The sequence below is a fragment of the Lissotriton vulgaris genome, unplaced genomic scaffold (genome assembly GCF_964263255.1).
Source record: "Lissotriton vulgaris unplaced genomic scaffold, aLisVul1.2 SCAFFOLD_2136, whole genome shotgun sequence".
In the NCBI taxonomy this organism is placed as follows: Eukaryota; Metazoa; Chordata; class Amphibia; order Caudata; family Salamandridae; genus Lissotriton; species Lissotriton vulgaris.
Genome location: NW_028251680.1, coordinates 311,733 through 329,983, shown reverse-complemented (window position 1 = coordinate 329,983; position 18,251 = coordinate 311,733). Strand labels below are relative to the sequence as shown.

At 44.7% G+C, this 18,251-nt stretch overlaps 1 protein-coding gene across 1 annotated transcript in view; it reads right to left on the bottom strand.

Moving 5' to 3' along the window:
- Positions 1–18,251, bottom strand: part of LOC147662809 (carboxypeptidase M-like) — a 261,102-nt gene that overhangs the window by 85,026 nt on the left and 157,825 nt on the right. Inside the window, exon 3 of the mRNA XM_086950897.1 lies at positions 12,479–12,576. Coding sequence (XP_086807023.1) covers positions 12,479–12,576 — 98 coding nt within the window. The remainder of the gene's footprint in view (positions 1–12,478; positions 12,577–18,251) is intronic.

Here is an 18,251-nt window from a genome sequence, read left to right as displayed (position 1 = left end):
AGCCAGATTGGGAGCTGGGAACCTGTGAGGCTGTGCATTGCGCAGCAAGCTCCCGACAAGGAGCAAGGATTGGGAGCAAGGCGGCGGCCGTCGGAGCAGGTACGTTTTATTTCCTTTATTTATACTTTTATTTTTTTTGTGTTCTCCCCTCCCCACCACTTCGTAGTACGATTGGCTGCTACTGGAGGTGTTGGTAACAATAGTAAAGTAGGTGCAGTGACACTGGGCCCATGAGTATTATGGCCCAATGCACCAACATTTTGGCTGTATCTTACTGTTCAGTCATTGAAAGTGGCAGCCCATAGAGCTGACTTGCACCAGTGGCCATGGTAGTAGCGAAATCAATAACTCATATCATGGTGAGCGGGATTGTAGCAGAAACACGTGGTGCACAGAACTGTAGGAGATAATGATAGAATCGTAAGTGAAATTCATGGTAACCCCCTGAAGGACATCTGTCCAGGAAAAACAAGACGAAATTAAAGAAATAAAAAATTGCTAGGAAAAAGAATAGAGTGCTATTATGCTGGCTCAGATCCGACGACATTGAATCGAAAGCCAATACCGCCTCTGTATCTAGAAAAAACATCCATGGAGGAGGAATTTTAGCCACCTGCTAACAGACATTGAAAATGTGCCTTTTGTCGCCCCAAATAAATGAGACCACAGTAGTAACCTTCTACAGCAAAGATATGGCCTCTGCCCTACTGAAGAATAAAGATTGTTTGGGCGATTGGGGCATCCAGATTAGTCCTGCAACCAAAGTTAAGTACCCTGCGTTTTTAAAGGACAGAGCTCCTAATGCCACAAAAGATTCCAATATTCCAACTTTCTCTAACAGTGATTTAACCAGGCAGTTGCCTACTTCAGTTCTGTGTGGTTCCCTAGCGGGTACCCAAACAATGCCCTGGAAAAAGAACCCGCTATAAATAACATCCAGAGTAGGAGATTCCCGCCAGTGTGATCTCAAACAACAGAACTCTCAAGATTGGTCTTGGCTCTCTCATGCCTTAGGTTGAAGCACATAAAACCTCGACTGGACATAAAACCAGTAAAGATGCTGCTTACCACCTTAGAATCTGTTCTTGCAATATCCGAAGACTAACCAAGGAAAAGCTGAACGATTAACGACTTTGTTTGTGAAAAAATACGACATTATTGCTTTGCAAGAAATTTGGTCCTTGCAAACTATCCCCTGGGTGGACTATACTGTTTATGAATCTTGTGCAATAGCATCTCAAGTAGGCGGCCATGCGCCAGAAGGAGTATTAATCGCTTTGAAGAACAACCTGACCCTAAAGGTCTCCCCACTCTGTAAAGGGCAAGGCGAGAGTCAACCTTGAATAAAATGCTCCCTATCATGAGAGATCTTCTCGTGCACTTCCCAAACGATATGTGGCTAGTAATGGGAGACTTTAATGCTAACCTAATGGAGAAAGGAGTGGATTCTTCTCTCCTATCCTCATTGGACAACCAAATGTGGGCTATCCTGGATATAAGGTGCCAGTACCAACAGAAGGACAATCAAGGGACAAAGGTGGAAGTGTGCTTAAACCAACTAGGGCCCCGCATTTTAAACAGAAGACTTGATTTAGACTCGCCTCCTGCTTATACCCATGTATCCCCCTTCAGAATGGCTACCTTGGATTACATATGGATCTCAGTCGCCCACTTTCATCTTGTTCAGGCATTTGTGGTAACCCCCTCATTGGAAAGTGATTGTGCCGTCCTAACGTGCAAAGTTCTATCCAGGCAGAGCTCCCGCCCAAAAAATTACTTGATTGGGAAATAATCTATATTGGAGCCTATTAGAAAACTACGGTGGACCCTGGATCAACAAGAAACAATTGAAGAGAAGGTGGATGACTTCTAAGAAAACCTGAACCATGAGTTTAGCAACCAACTGACGGCACTATTGTGGAAACAGGTAGTGGAGGACCTAAATAAAATCTATCTATAAAGATACTTAAAAGTTCAAATAATTCCCCCTCAACTCTACCCTACTTTAGTGAGCACAAGCAAACTATGTTGAGTATTAAACACAAATTAAATAACCAAATGCACATACACCAACATAGTTCACAAATCCTTACGAGAGAAACCATTGATTACTCGCAAAGAGTATAGGAAGGCAAGGTTCACCTATCAGAGGATAAAAGAAGAACCGCACTAGACAATTGCCCATGAAATCATGAAATCAAAGGATCAAAAGAGGTTTTGGAGCTGGGTAAATAAGGCTGTTAGATCAGATCAACCATCTACAGTAACAAATATCTCCCCCACTGATTGGGAGGCTCATAGTGAAGCACTTTACGTTGAGCCCGTCAGAAACAACTGGCCTAATGATCACAGCTCTATTCTCCTTAATCCTCATATTGGAACGCCACCCACTATTAAGATCACCCCTAAACAAGTTGCACTTATTATAAAGCAAATGCGCCCAGGAGGGGCCCTGGGCCCAAGTGGTATACCAACAAAGATATATAAAGCTTCCACTCATAAGTGGGAAGCGCTCTTGGCCCCCCTATTTGAGGCATGCAGAATGGGCGGGCCTATTCTTCATTCTTGGCAAGGCGCTCTCCTCGTCCCAATCTACAAAAAAGGCCAGTGGTCTAATCCCAATAACTTTTGGATGATTGTCCTCCTTGACGTCGACGGGAAGGCCTATGCAGGCGTCTTATTACAAGAATTGATCAAATGGGCAGAAGACCGTAAACTAATACATATCACGCAAATCGGTTTCCAGAAGGGCTGTCACATCAAGGACAATCTGATCTGCTTAGCCCACATGATTGAGGATACTCTTGCAACAAAGGGAAAAATCGCTATTCTTGGGATTTATTGATTTTCGAAAGGCATTTGATAGCGTTGTCCATCCCAGGCTTTGGGAAAAACTGTTCAAATGGGGCATCCCGCAGTCTCTATTGAATGCCATTATCGCTCTCTATACCGATACCTGGGTAAAAATAAAAGTTTCCGCTGGTTGGTCTACAACCAATAAAATCATGACCAACAGAGGCCTAAAGCAGGGATGCATTTTGGCGCCTTTACTCTTTAATTAGTACCTTGCGGACTTGCCTGAGTGGCTGGCCTGTTCTCGAGCTTTCCCACCAAGAATCGCATCTGCTAAAATCCAGTCAATGCAATAGGCAGATGACATGATTCTTGATCAAACTCAGGTGGGCCTTCAACGACTTCTTGATTCACTGGCATCATATTGTGAAACAAATGTTTTGGAGATTAATATTTCTAAAACTAAGGTGATGATAGTCTTGAGGCGTTGAGCAAGACAGCGCCCCTGGTACATCGCTGGGAAACCTATAGAGGTAGTTGCCATATATAAATATCTTGGAGTTTGGTTAGACCACAGAGGGAGCCCGGGTCCGCAAGTCGCTGCAATGCAAGGTGTGGCTCGCAGCCTGGAGGGGTCTTCCTAAGAACTAAGAAAGCTCTCCATTCTCCAGACTTCCCCCCGTTAATTCGACTGATAGGTGCCAAATTACTATCCACTATAGTTTTTGGCGCCATTATTTTTAAAGATGAAATGTTCACCTGGTTGGATAGAGTACAATCAGCTTGTTTTCGCAGAGTGTTTCATCTACCCAACTCGACCTCTCATGCCCAAATCCATTTGGAGTTCTGCCTGTCTTCTCAACATTGGATCATGAAAGCAAGATTCATTGCCTATTGTGCAAAAACTAAAATGGCTCACAACTCTACACTAAGGAGCTGTATACGGTCACTGTTGAACAAACCTGGAATACATTTTTAATATTCTGCTTGGACGCACTAGAAGCTCTTGAATTATGGGCAAGCTCGCTGCCCATAGGGGTGGTTGCTAAAGTTTTGACTAAACAAGCAAAGATCTTCTCAGTGGAACAAGATGCATCAGCCATGAAAAATCTATCCCATGGCAGTTGGGCGTCAAAACTTTATGACCTTAAAACCATACCGCATTATCTGTCATCCTCTATGAAGCCATCGGTGAAACACCAGCTAATGAAACTACGTTTTGGCCTAATCCCTCGATGGGGTATAAGGATGGACGGAAGTATAAGGCAGATCCGCCCTCTCACTGTCGTGTTCGCTGCAATACGGAAGAAAATGTAATACACGTTTTGTGCATCTGTAGAATCCTACTCCCCTTTCGAATTTTTTGGTTGTGTCCTATCTGGAAAATTCTCAATGTGCGGACATGCCAAGAAGCCCTAGAGGAGTGGATGAAGGGGGACTCATCTCAGATGGCCGCCCGATTCGTAAAATTCATGATTAAAATAAACTCAATTTTACCAGTAGATGTTCCCCATGAACCTCCGCTGTGTTAGCTATGAAGTTCTTCCTTATTTTTTTTTAAACATTAACTTTTTAATTGAGAGTGGAAAGTGCTTTTTCATGTCCTTTTTGTATGAATTGCAATGATTTTAAATATTTGTGCAAATAAACATATCTATCTATCTATCTATCTATCTATCTATCTATCTATCTATCTATCTATCTATCTATCTATCTATCTATCTGTCTATCTGTCTATCTATCTATCTATCTATCTATCTATCTATCTATCTATCTATCTATCTATCTATCTATCTATCTATCTATCTATCTATCATGGTAACAAGAATTCTTGAAAATTCATGTTGTGCAGAGCTGTGGAAAGTTGATGAGATACTGAAATGTGATTAAAATAGTGTAGGAAATGTATGAACAACATAGGAAAAGGGAATACCTATGTTGAGTAGAAATGGGAAAACGCACACGATAAGCAAAACTATCCAGAATGAGGAATAATGTGAACCACTGAATGGGCGTTCATAGTTAGCAGAACTATGGGATAAAATCATACAAGGATGACTGTAGATAAGTAACTCTATGAAGAGCTGCAGAAAATTTATCTTCAGTAGAATTATGTGGGGCATAAAAGGGCATGGAGCTTGGTTCCCAAATCCATACTGAGCCAAAAAGTGAGTGCATGTTGGGGGCATGATGTTAACCTTTGAAAATGTAGTCAGCAATATGGACGGGGAAGCTGAAAAGAAACAGTATTAAGGACAATACATTTTAATATGATGCATCTGAGCACTATCTGAAAATATATCTTATTTTGACTATGTTCCTTAAAATGATATACTAATAATGGGTACAATTTACTTAACACAACCCCAAATGTCAGGGTAAGATTAGTAAAGTAGCCGATCAACAGATGGAAAAACATGAGCCTTGTGGAACCCTAACAGGGAGCACAAGGTTTATAGTGAAGACGGTACAAGTCATTTCCCAACACATATGGTTCTCTGGCCTCACACTGACGGGGAATACTAACCAAAACACGCCTTATAATAAATCATACCTGTTAGATATATGATCTCTAGTTGGCAGAGGTATGTACCCTGTCCAAGTTGGGACCACACAATCCTAGTCAGGGTAAGTGGGGTACACACTAAAAGTTTACTTGTGCTCAGCCTCTGGTAGCTTGGCACAGAGCAGTCAGGCTAAACTAAAGAGGCAATGTGTAAAGTATTTTTGCACATGCACACAGTAACACAGTGAAAACACAACAAAAGTACTCCACACCAGTTTGGAGAAATTAGCAAATATTTATCTGAGTAAAACAAGGCCAAAATGACAAAAGTACAACATACACCAGTCAAGATGTGATTTTTTAAAGATTAAATCAAAACTGCAGTGCTTAGAAGTCTATAGCCCCAACTGCAGCTGTCTGGTCACGCGTGATCTCAACAAAATCCAAAAGTTCATTCTTACTGCGATAAAAACGCAGGCTGGATACAGTAATCACGTGACCCCCTTACAGTACCTTTGATGAGTACAGTACCTTTGATGAGCTGAAAATGAAAGATGATGCATGGCGCAGAAGAGGTGAGGCGTCGTGGATTCAGGTGATGCGTCGGGCCCCTAAGATGGCGCAGGGTTGTTGAGCATTCCCGCTCAGTATTTGATGTCAGAGGTTCAGTACGCATCCCTATTTTAGCCTTTGAAGTAGAAAGGTCTTTGTGGCATACAATACCCTGCCCTTCCTGGTCCTAGCTCCTGACACACTACAGGGGGTATGCAGCTCCTTGTGTGGGTACAGGCACAGCACTATTCAGGTGCAAGGGTGAGCTCCTCCCACCACTCTAGCTCAGGAAGGCTCATCAGCCTGGTGATGGGCCATTAGCATAAAGGAAACACCTCCGCTCCCTTTGTGTGTGACTATCTAGAGTAAATTCACAAAGCCCAACTGTCATCCAAACCAGGTATGTATTTTGGGGACAGGAAGAGGCACAGAATGGTTAAGTAAAAAAATACCAACTTTCTAAAAGTGGTATTTTTAGACCTGCAACTTAAAAAACAACTTCACTAAAGGATGTTTTTATATTGTGAGTCCAGAGAAACCACTCCCAGTTGGAAGATACATTTGTAAGATGTTACAAGGCAGCTCCAATGCTAACCTACGGGAGAGACAGGCCTTACTGTAGTGAAAAGCTAATTTAGCAGTTTTTCACTACCAGGACATGTCATACACCAAGTACATGTCCTACCTTTTAAATACACTGCACCCTGCCCATGGGGTAACCTAGGGCCTGCCTTAGGTAAATGGTAGTTTAAAATTGCACACACAGGCTCTGCCGTGGCTGACCTGCAACAGGTTTGTAGGGCTACTCGTGTGGGTAGCACAATCAGTGTTGCAGGCCCACTAGTAGCATTTGATTTATGGGCTGTGGGCACGCACAGTGCACTGTACTAGGGACTAACTAGTAAATAGGTATGTATTTTGGGGACACGCAGAGGCACAGAATGGTTAAGTAAGAAAATACCAACTTTCTAAAAGTGGCATTTTCAGACCTGCAACTTAAAAACCAACTTCACTAAAACAAGTTTTTTAATTGTCCAGAGAAACCACACTGCAATTTTCTAACTGCTCCCAGTTGGAAGATACATTTGTAAGATGTTGCAAGGCAGCTCCAATGCTAACCTACGGTAGAGACGGGCCTTACTGTAGCGAAAAGCTAATTTAGCAGTTTTTCACTACCAGGACATGTCATACACCAAGTACATGTCCTACCTTTTAAATACTGTTCAAGATAGGTAGCGCACAGCTTTATTTAGATATGTTTTAAATTCTTGTGCACTTCGTGACACTGACGACCGGAGCTATCGACCACAGTACAACGAAAGCTCCCCGATGAAGGGCATGTTCTGCCCGAAATGCATTGGAGCATTTGGATGTATTTACGTTGTAAAAAATCCCATTGATATGATTTGAACTGCTTTAAATGAAGTACTATGAAAACACAGATGAATGATTAAATAATTCGTCATAACGATATTGGAGTCTCGCTTTCTTGAGAACCAAAGGTGTGCCCAAATGTGCAGGGATGACACCATGGTCCCATGGTGACACATGATTTATCTACCTTTTAAATACACTGCACCCTGCCCATGGGGTAACCTAGGGCCTACCTTAGGTAAATGGCAGTTTAAAACTGCACACAAAGGCTCTGCCGTGGCAGACCTGCGACAGGTTTGTAGGGCTTCTCGTGTGGGTAGCACAATCAGTGTTGCAGGCCCACTAGTAGCATTTGATTTATAGGCCCTGGGCACGCACAGTGCACTGTACTAGGGACTAAGGGCCAGATGTATCAAAGGGTTTTGCCCATTCTGTGTCTATGGGGAAATGTGTTGATACATATGGCCTTAACTAGTAAATCAAATTTGCCAATCATGAAGAAACTACATTCCATTACATTTTACACACAGAGCACATGCACGTTAGCACTGGTCAGGAGTGGTAGAGTGCCAAGAGTCCTGAAACCAGAAGTCAAGCACTCAGTCAAAAACAGGACAGGAGACAGGGGAAACCACACCAAAAGTTGTCAAATCTAACAATACATTTGCTCCTTCTTTATACCTGTCTCCATTAGTTTACGGCACAGGTAGGGTTCATGAATTTTCACCACGGTCCAACACTTCTACTGAAATATTATTTATGGTCAAACAACAGGTATCAAAGAATGGAATGGACTTGAACTTTGTCATGCTTTTAGTGGAATGTAACTTTTTGCTAACTATTAACGCCAACATTCTGAGTTAGCTGATATTTGCATGTGGTAATACCGTCTGGGGAACTACCAATAACATACGGTTTGGTTTTCCTCTACACAGTATTAACTATTACGAGTTCTGCAGATCAGAATGGGGATGAAGCAATATTTGTTCCCCCAATCTGAGTTCCGAAACTAGAAATGTGGTGAAAATTGGGCAGGGTCAAACTGACCGATATAGGAAGCTGTCTCTGTATATACTGTACCAAAATGAGGAATAGTGGGCACAGAGTCCAGTGGAACCCCAAAGGTAGGCAGAGGTAAACGTAGATAGCACCTTACTCTCTAGTAGTGGTAGTGTGGGCGTACAGTAAGGCTTTATCAGAGGGTAGTGTTAAGCATTTGTTGTACACAGGCAGCAAATGATGTCACACACTCATAGACTGAACTCAGACCAATTTGCAGGTATCAAAAATATTATTTATTTATTTTATTTCTTAGAACCAAGCCAAGCCTGGTGCAGGAAAGTGAAATCATACTTTGCAAAATCTTATGCAATGATTTACAGTTGAATGCAGGTTCAAATGCAGTTGGTAGAATTACAGGTAAGGCAACAGTTCGAAATTACTATTCAGTTACTTTACAGATTACTATGTACGTTACTTTTTAGATTACTTTTCAGATTACTTTTGCTAATCAGTGTGAAATGCCTAGATATCACACTGAGATATCTTCTAGACAAAAGGTAAGTAAATCACTTCTAGTACAAATCCAGTTTTTCAATGTTCCACACAAACCAACTCCACACAAAAATGTTCAAGGAAAAAAAGTCAATGTATTCCTATGGAGAAAGATGAAGTTGACGGTCTGCAGGTAAGTCCTTATTTGTTGGAGTTGGTATTCTGGGGTTAGAACTAGGGTTCTCCCAGGGTCAAGGCTGCACTCTCAGAACACCCTCAGCGGCACTAGGATGACCAGGTGCAGAGTGCTGAGGCCCAATGTTATCCAATATGGGATAGGGGCCTCCGGTTGCTGGCTGCTCACAAGTAGGCCACAAAGTTGTGGGAGCAAAGCTCATGGTGTTAGGCTCAGGGCAAAGGGGCATCCGGTTTAGCACCCAAAGTACACCCGCAGTGGTGCAGGGGGGGTCTTGGTGCACTGTACTGTTTTGCCGTCGAGTGTCCTGTTGTTTTCAATGGGGATTCTCCCGTTGCAACAAAGACTGTAGGCTCAGGCTGAAAATCTTCTGGAGGGGACCACTGGTTGGAGAGGTAAGTTGGGAGTCCTGGGGATGCTGGGACACCATCAGTTGGGCCACCCAAGGCCGTGGGATGTCGGGTGCAGGGGTGTCTTTAGGCGTCGTATTTTCTTACCAGTTCGGGTCGCAGTGGTGGGGGTTTGGACAGTCGATGCAGGTCAGAGAGTACACCAGATCTCAGGTCAGGATCGCTGGGGAGACCTCCTCGTGGTGTTGGGCCACTTGAACTAAGGCCATAGGCATCGGGTGCAGACACGGGTTTTGGCTGGGGCCTAGAGTCTGTTGGTGAGACAATCCGGTGCTCACAGGAGACAGTCTTGGGTTTGGAAGACAGGGCAGGTCCTTCGCGTTCTTGAGGTTGCTGGCTGCAGGACACACTCTGATTTTGCTGGAGCAGGTTCAAGGTGGGGATAGGCCAGTAGGGCTTAGCCAAGTTAGTGGGCGTCCTCCTCTTCTTAGTTTCAGGATGGCTTCTTCAGTCCTTCTTCTTCTTTTCTTCTGGTTGGTTCTTGTCTGAGGAGGCATGGTTCAGGGTGGCACCTAAATACTAGATTTAGGGGCGTTACTGGTAAGTAAAGGTTGGGACCAATGGGTCCCTTCCTTGGGGTGGGTACACCAACTATTATGCCTCCCTCCAGTAGGAGAGGGGCATATGCCACTCTCTGGTTGGTTGGGTACCCCATATGCAAGATGGCAGGGACTGAGAGTTGTGCTTCGCCTCCCCTCCCCCACCTGAGGTGTGGGGTTGGCAAAGGTTTGATTTTATTTGATTTGATTTTTAGATTTCTAATGCACAACGAATGCCCGGAGGCGTCTTGGCGCTGAAAAACTCAGAGGGGCGTGCAAGGGTGGGGTTTGCAGAAGTAAAATTAAAGGTCTGCTAGGTTTAGCCATGTTTTTAGTGATTTCCTAAATGATTTGAGATTCCGGCTGTTTTTAATTGTTAGTGGAAGAAGATTCCCAAATTTTGCAGATCTTAGCAAGAAGCTCCTTCCTCCCCATCGTGCCTGCTTAAACCTGGGGAATTGCAGCAGATTTAGTTGTGCACATCTAAGGTTCCTAGACGGCACATAGTGTTTAATCCGTGACGCAAGTAAGAAGGGCCCCTTTCTCGGAGCGCCTTAAACGTGATGCACAGTGACTTAAAGATTATTCTTTTCCTAACCGGCAGCCAGTGCAGAGCTCCTAGCTGCAGGGATACTGATTTGTGTTTAGGAATGTCCAAAATCAGTCTTTTTGCTGTGTTCTGCTGATGTTGGAGCTTTTTCAGATATTGTGTTTGAATCCCCACGTAAAGGGCATTTCCATAATCTTGTCTAGAAATGGCGAGGGCAGTCACCAAAGTTTTTAGAGCCTCAGGGGGAATGAAGGAACGGGTCTTTCTAATCATTTTTAGGATGGCCCAGAAACTGTCGGTAAGACAGCTGATCTGGCTGTCAAAGGTCAGCCGACAATCAAAGGTCACCCCTCTATTGTTTGCCTTTGAAACAGGTGTTGGGCACTCACCCAGCTCTGTAGGGCACCATTTCGGAGACCAGACCGGAGGATTGGCTCCCAAAAACTGAGTTTTAAACAGTTGATTGCATCCAGGTGTTGACATGGGACATGCAGTTCTTAAAACGGTCGGCAATCTCATCCTCATTGTTGGTTATTGATACGACCACTTGCTTATCATCTGCATAGGATATTACAGAGAACCCAAACTGTGTGATCAATGCGGCCAGAGGGGCCATCTAGACATTAAAAAGCGTAGGGCTCAAGGACGAGCCCTGCGGCACTCCGCATTGCAGATCGAAAGTTTGAGAGCTGGTTTCGCCTAATTCAACTCGGAAGGATCTGTCCGAGAGATATGATGTCAGTAAAGTCGTGGCAGATTCTTGAATGCCAGGCTCAGACAGTCTAGCAATTAATAATTTGTGATTGTGAAGGTGGGCACACCTCCCTTCCTCACTTGGTTTTACAGCCGATTCTCCCACCCAAAGTAGGGGTCAGAACCGGTGGGGGCCAGTTGCTGGAAGCAGCAAATGGCTGGTGTAGCGCACAAAGGTGGCAAGGCTTTGAAGTTTCCCCTTTGTGTACCCTGCCCATTCTGGGGGAGGAGGCTTGGCACCTTATCCCAGAATGTGCATTGTTTCAGACTCCTGAGAGCAGCAGGCTCTCGACCCAGGGGTCCAGAAACATGTCTGGTGGTGGCAGCTGGCAAGCAGCCACTCAGCCACGGCACTAGTGTTAGGTCGTTTTTCAGGGAGCATATCTAAGATGCCCTCTGTGTTCATTTTTCATTAAATCCCACACTGGCATCAGTGTGGGTTTAATGTGCTGAAACGTTTGATACCAAACTCCCCAGATTTCAGTAAAGCCATTATGGTGCTGTGGAGTTCGTAATGGCAAATTCCCGGTATCAAATAGTCTTAATGGCATTACTGCACTTTCAATGTCTAAGAATTGACTTAGACACTGTAGGGGTACAGGGCTCATGCACCAGTACCCTCACCACTGGTATAGTGCACCAAGCTAGAGGAGTGGTTGACCTATGCCAGGGCAGTGGGTTGTAGGCATGGCGCATAGGGATGGGCCATGTCGACTCTCCACTTTGTTCTGCACCAAAACACGCAGCCTGCAATGGCAGTGTGTGTGTAAATGTACAGGCCCTCTAAGGGTGGCACAATAAGCGCGGCCACAGTGCCCTTGGTACCTAGGGTACCATTTACAAGGGACTGACCTGTGGCCAAAGAGTGGCAATTGAGATTTTTATTAAAGCACTTTTAGGGAAAGAACATAGGCCCGGGTACCTGTTTGGCAGGAACCCAGGGCACATTCAGTTAAAGTAAATCAGCAGTTTGGCAAAAAGTGGGGGCAACCATGCAAAAAGAGGTCACTTTCTTTCACCGGATTGGTGGGAAATTTGCTCCTGACTTGTAATGCTGATTCAGGTGCAAAACCCCATATTCATCTAAGTCGGCATTACCAGATGGCTGAGAATCGGGGCCAAAGTAGCAGTTAAAAAGCCCAACGCTACTAAAGCTTCCTCCTAGTAGTTCATTAGGTATCTCCATACCATCCAGTACTGTTCCATCTTCATCACTTGGCATCAATTATCAAAATAATAACCCTAAACCATTGTATCTGTCATTGTTTCCATACTGGGTGCAAATGCTTTTCGAGAAGACAAATATCTTACCTCATCTCCATGCATGTTGGCAACATACTTAAACTCTGGTATTCCAACTGTGTGTGCAGAAGGAGATTTTCCCAATACAAGTACCCAAAGGTCTCTACCTTCAAGCCAAAGGGAAACAAAAGAAGAAAAATGTTGTTAGAAAAATGCTGCAGTTATTGACTACTATACAAATGTGAATCACATAAAAGAACAAAATACGATTGGTTTAACGAATGAAGAATATAATTATATTCAAAATAGAACATGCTCATGCATTCAAGGTTGCAGATATCGACAACAATTAATATTAATTATTATGCATTCTTATTTGTGTGGATCTCTCTGTTATATTTTCTTTGAACAAAGCTGGACTGTTCCTATTGGAGCAGGACCAGACTCATCTGCATGTGGGTGGGTCTAATCTGAGGTGGCATGGTGGGAAAAAAACAATGGGTAGGAATGCTACCTAAATGATTACCAATGGCGAGACCAAGTACAAGCATTCTTCCCATCACCTTTTGTGTGCTTGGTGTAACACCCTAAGTGACTTAGGTATGTCCCGACATGGGTCTCTTGCTCACTGTGCCACCGGAACAAAGATGCACCCGTTTGAAGATGTCCAATTATGCCTGAAACTGGTCTTGTGTTGCTTGTGTCCTGGCTCAAAAAGATCCTGTTTTGGCAGTCCTGATTGTACAGCTCCTTTTGGAGCAGAATCAAGGCTTTTTTAAATATAGCTGCCCCTAGTCTGAGGTGGCATGGTTGTCAAAACAACAGTGGATTGGAATGCTACACTGAGCGATTGTCTTTGGTTAGACAAATTGCAAGTATTCCTCCCATCATGATTTTGCATTTGTTTCTCTATTTAATTTGAGCCATGTTTGCACACAATTAAGCATAGCTGTCCTTGTCTCTCTGGGGTCATATTACATTAATATAGCTCAAAGAACAGAGGTTGACTGGGTGGTTGCGCCCGCTGCAAACCGGAACCGTGTGGAATGTTACCACCATAATATGCGTTTGGGACAGTGCATTAGGACAGCGAAGCCTGAAAGGCAGGGTGGCAGTCTGAACCTGCTAGTTTTCCTTTTAGTGCAAGGGGAACATTCTGCTTTTTCAGGGGGGGTATGGTTTCTCACCACAGGTGGATAAACTATGTGACTATACACCCCCTTTCCTGGGGGTTCTATGAACCCTATGTAACTCCTCCCAATGGGACACCGTCTGGAGTGCCAGCTCATGTGTATTGCACAATCAGCGCACCTCTTAATGGCCTGCCTCTTTCATACTGCAAGGGTGCATGGCAAAGGTGTTCCCTCATTTGCAAGGGGCCACAACCTCATGCGGATAAGATACATTCTCCTTGGCATCATGAAGGTGCAAAACGTTCACTTGTGCGATCTATACTAGTGGAGGTGCTTCACAAGAGTCTGTACCTCCTCTGTAACACCAAAATGCCCCAGTGACATCAAAAACACATGCGCATGCCTATTGTGCCTCAGGGCACTTTGTGTAGCACAACCCCGGTGTGATACCGGTCAAGTCAGTTCAAATAAAACGCAAAGACTTGGCTGAGAGGCGAGTAAAATTGAAAAAATGCTCAAAAATATGTGGTACCGTAATTCTGCCAGAAGTGGAGTAAACACTTGTCCTTTAGTTGTAAAAGAGCTGCTGAAGTTTTTGGCTGGAAATCCAATGACTGATCTTCGACAATGGCATTCATGTACAAATATGGATTTTTTTACTCCACCCCTGTGGTGGAGGTGCGGGATTTCCCAGCGCCTGATATGGTATTTCTGCTAGGAATCATTGAAACCATTGGGTTTAAGAGTTTATAAATAATATTGCTTCCTAGAAGGTGGAGCCTTTGACACTGTATCCCACACCATTCTTATCCGAAGGCTTGGTGAGGCTGGCATATCTGGCAAAGCGCTGGACTGGTTTCAATCGTTCCTTTCGGATCGATCCTTTCAGGTAGTAGTACCACCGTTTAGATCCAAGCCTCATGCCATCACCCAAGGAGTCCCGCAGGGTTCGGCGTTGAGCCCCACTCTCTTCAACCTATACGTTCAACCTTTGGCGGAAGTTGCGAAGAGTTGGGGTCTCACAATGGTATCATACGCCGATGATACCCAGTTGGCGGTGGCTCTAAACGGGGACTCTGACCAACTGGCATCAAATTTTGCGGATGGTTTGAGGGCTGTTGCTAGTTGGCTTACAGCCAACTGTTTACAGCTCAACGCCCTCAAAACCGAGGTGATGGTACTAGGGAAACATCCTGATCTGTGGGGTGCGAGCTGGTGGCCTAAGGAGCTGGGACCCCCTCCAAAACCTGTGTTCGAACTTAAAAATCTTGGCGTCTGGTTGGACTCCAAACTAACCTTCTCGTGTCATACTAAGAAGGTGGCATCCATGTGCTTTGGCATTCTGCGTGGTTTGAGGCCTATCCTCAAATTTTTTGATGCCCCTACACGTCAGATGGTTATTCAAGCTAGCGTATTATCGAGGCTCGATTACGCGAGCTCACTATTTTTGGGCGCCAACCAGGCGGAAGTCCGGCGACTCCAACGAGTGCAGAACGCGGCAGCCAGGGCCCTGGTGGGCTTGCCGCGTTTCTGCTCTGCCCGCAGTACAATTTCTAAATTGCACTGGCTACCAGTAGTTAGACGCATAGAATTTAAGACTCTTTGTTTTGCGTTTAAAATTCTTAAAACTGATACCCCTACCATCCTCCAGCACCTCCTGACTTTGTACACCCCTTCACGCAGCCTCCGTTCTGCCGGTCAGAATCTAGCACTTGTCCCACGTTTCCAAAAATGCAGATTAGGTGGCCGATCGTTTATGGTACTAGCCTCCAAACTGTGGAACACGCTTCCTGTCTACATTCGCTCTTTAGAAGATCTTTTTGCTTTCAGGAAAGCTGTTAAAACGTATCTTTTCCCCCAGCCTTATTAAAAACTCCCTACCGTGTCTGTTCCTGTTAGTTATGTTACCTTTCAGATATAGCGCCGGGACGCCCCTTCGCTGGGGCAGCTGTGCACTCAAAAATTTAATTAACATAACATAACATAACAAAAGTGAAAAATGTGGCTAAGTGGAGAAGAAGACTAATCCTCATAAATCTAAGCCAATTTCCTTTAATGAAGCAGTAAAAAAATAACCAAACATTTTGCCATATCTCAGAAAAGTCAAGGCGCTGATGCAAAACATCTACTGTAGATAGGTTCACACTCTACTTAGAGAAACTACCCCAGTGTGCTATACACATTTTAATAGTCTGTGGAGTTCATCTGCCTTGACGTTGTCCACATCCCATCTCTCTGACCTTCTCGCCAATGTTATTATGCTCTATCTGGCCAGTTTTCTTGCATTATTTTGGCACTTGTTATCCACTATAAACGCTCTCGTATATGATGTCAGCAGAGAAAAAATCTAAGCGTAAAAATGTAAGTGGGGCAGATCACAGAGCTAACCAAAGTGGTGAGTTTACCTCAGAGTATCAGCTATGGTGTCCTGATTACTTAGCGGTAATCCTCATTACTCTTACTCCTACTCATCCTTGATCCAGTCATAAAATATGAGGTAATATTTACTAACAGGAAAAAAAACAGGAAACGCTTGCTAACTCCACCCACTCTCCTACCAGGGGTTATTATACTTCCTGACATACCGAGCACAACAAAGGCCTGACACAGTGAGTTTGGCCACTAAGAGTAATGAGGATTGCTTTTTATACATTCTTCAAAACATCACTTTTCTTCTTCCGGGTAGCTGGTTTCGTGAGTTTGACTGGGTAATTACCACATTTCTGTGGGGGAGTGGAAGACCACGTATGGCCCTGGCCCGCTGTCGGATACCTACCTTTGATGATGGTATGGGGATGACCAACCTTCATCTCTACTACCTGGCCACCTGGCTTATTGTTATCCATGACTGGTTCGCTGGGGGCTGGTCTGACTCGGCCTACCGAACCGAGCTCAGAACTATGGACTTCCCTCGGCATCAGGCTTACCTGTACGGGACCCCTATTCTGCAGAATACCCCGCCCATCACCAGAGCGGTCCTAATGGTCTGGTGCTCTGCCCTGCGATACACATAATGGGACAAGAAACTCACTCAACACACGCCTCTTTGGCACGGTATATGGCTACACGAGGTATCGGCTCTCTGAGGGTTTCAACAATGGAACCGGATCGGGATAACACTCCTTGTGGATGTCTGGGTTGGTGATCACATTTGGGCCTTCTCCGATCTGCAGCAGCGCCATTCCCTTCTCCCTACACAATTTTATAAATATCTGCAACTCCGTCACGCCATTAATACACATGTTCCACCACATACCTCTCTCCCCGAATTTAATTCGCTGGAAGCTAAGGTCATGATAGGCAATCTGGGTAGAGGGGAAGTGTCACGGATCTATCGTTCCCTAGTGAATAACGGCCCTGCCACCTTAGAGGCGCTGCAAGCCCGCTGGGAGGGATGGTTGGGTCCCCTGGAAGAGGCAGACTGACGAGACGCCCTAATGGCTCCTAAAACTCTAACGACCTCCTCTCAACTACGCCTTATTCAACTTTACTACCTCCACATGGCGTATCTCGCCCTGGTGCGCCTACACAGGGCAGGTCTGCGCCCCTCCCCGGACTGTACCCATTGTGGCCAAGCGCTGGCTGATTTTTACCACTTGGTCTGTCAATGTGCTGCTCTCACCTCCTTCTGGGCAGGTATAGAGTCAGAACTCACACATACTTTGGGGTCCCCTATGATCCCTTACGCCTCCTCCTAGGAGTATTTGACGGCTTGGGCGGCTCACGACCGGACAAGCGTTTCCTGGGCACGACAGTGGCAGTGGCCAAGCGAGATATTGCTGCGGGGGGATGTACGACGTTACAACACGTACTTTTACAATGCATGCCGTTACTACGCAACTTTAACAACGCAAGTCGTTACAACGACTTGCGTTGAGGGGTGCTGGATAGTAAATATTTTAATTTACTATTCCAACTCCAGTCCCCGTGGATAGTAGGGAAGGAGTTGGATAGTAAATTAAACTATTTACTATCCTGGAGCGCCCCCCAGCGCAAGTCGTTGTAACGACTTGCGTTGTAAAAGTTGCGTGGTAACAGTACTGCGTTGTAAAACCTTTGTTGTAAAGGTTTTTCCCCGCTGCGGGGTGGTGACAAGCCAAGCCTCCCACTGTACATAAATGCGCCGAGGGGTGGATTGGTGCGCGGTCCAAGAGGAGCCCCTCTTTGTGGCCCAAGGTTGTCCTGAGAAGTTTGAGAAGGTGTGGGGCAAATGGTTAAACTTGCTGTTTTGAATTTTATGTTTGTTTTCCTCTTATATTGTTGCTCACCTTCCTCATATGAGACAATTTGTTAAAGGGCCTTATATTCGGATCAGGCCTCCTGCTGTCTGTTGATGATGGACTTCGATGTATTGTGCATTTGATGGTTGTCTTTATATGTTTTGTTTCTACAATTGATTATAAAAAAAAGAGTAATGAGGATTACCAGTAAGTAATCAGGACATTACCTCTCTGCCCCTTGTCCTCATCCCAGTAATAAAACATGAGGCATACCAAAGAAGATCCCGCCAACATGAAGGACTTTGGCACACCAGCAGAAAGAGAAGCACACAACAGTGAACTTTAATGGCATGAAAACCACTCATTGAGGAACAGCAGGCTCCACAGTATGCAAAACACCACACCCAATATTCAAAAGGTCACCCAGAGAGCAAATCAATCTGTAATGTCAAATAATTGTAAACGCAAGAGGCCAAGTCCCAGCACAAC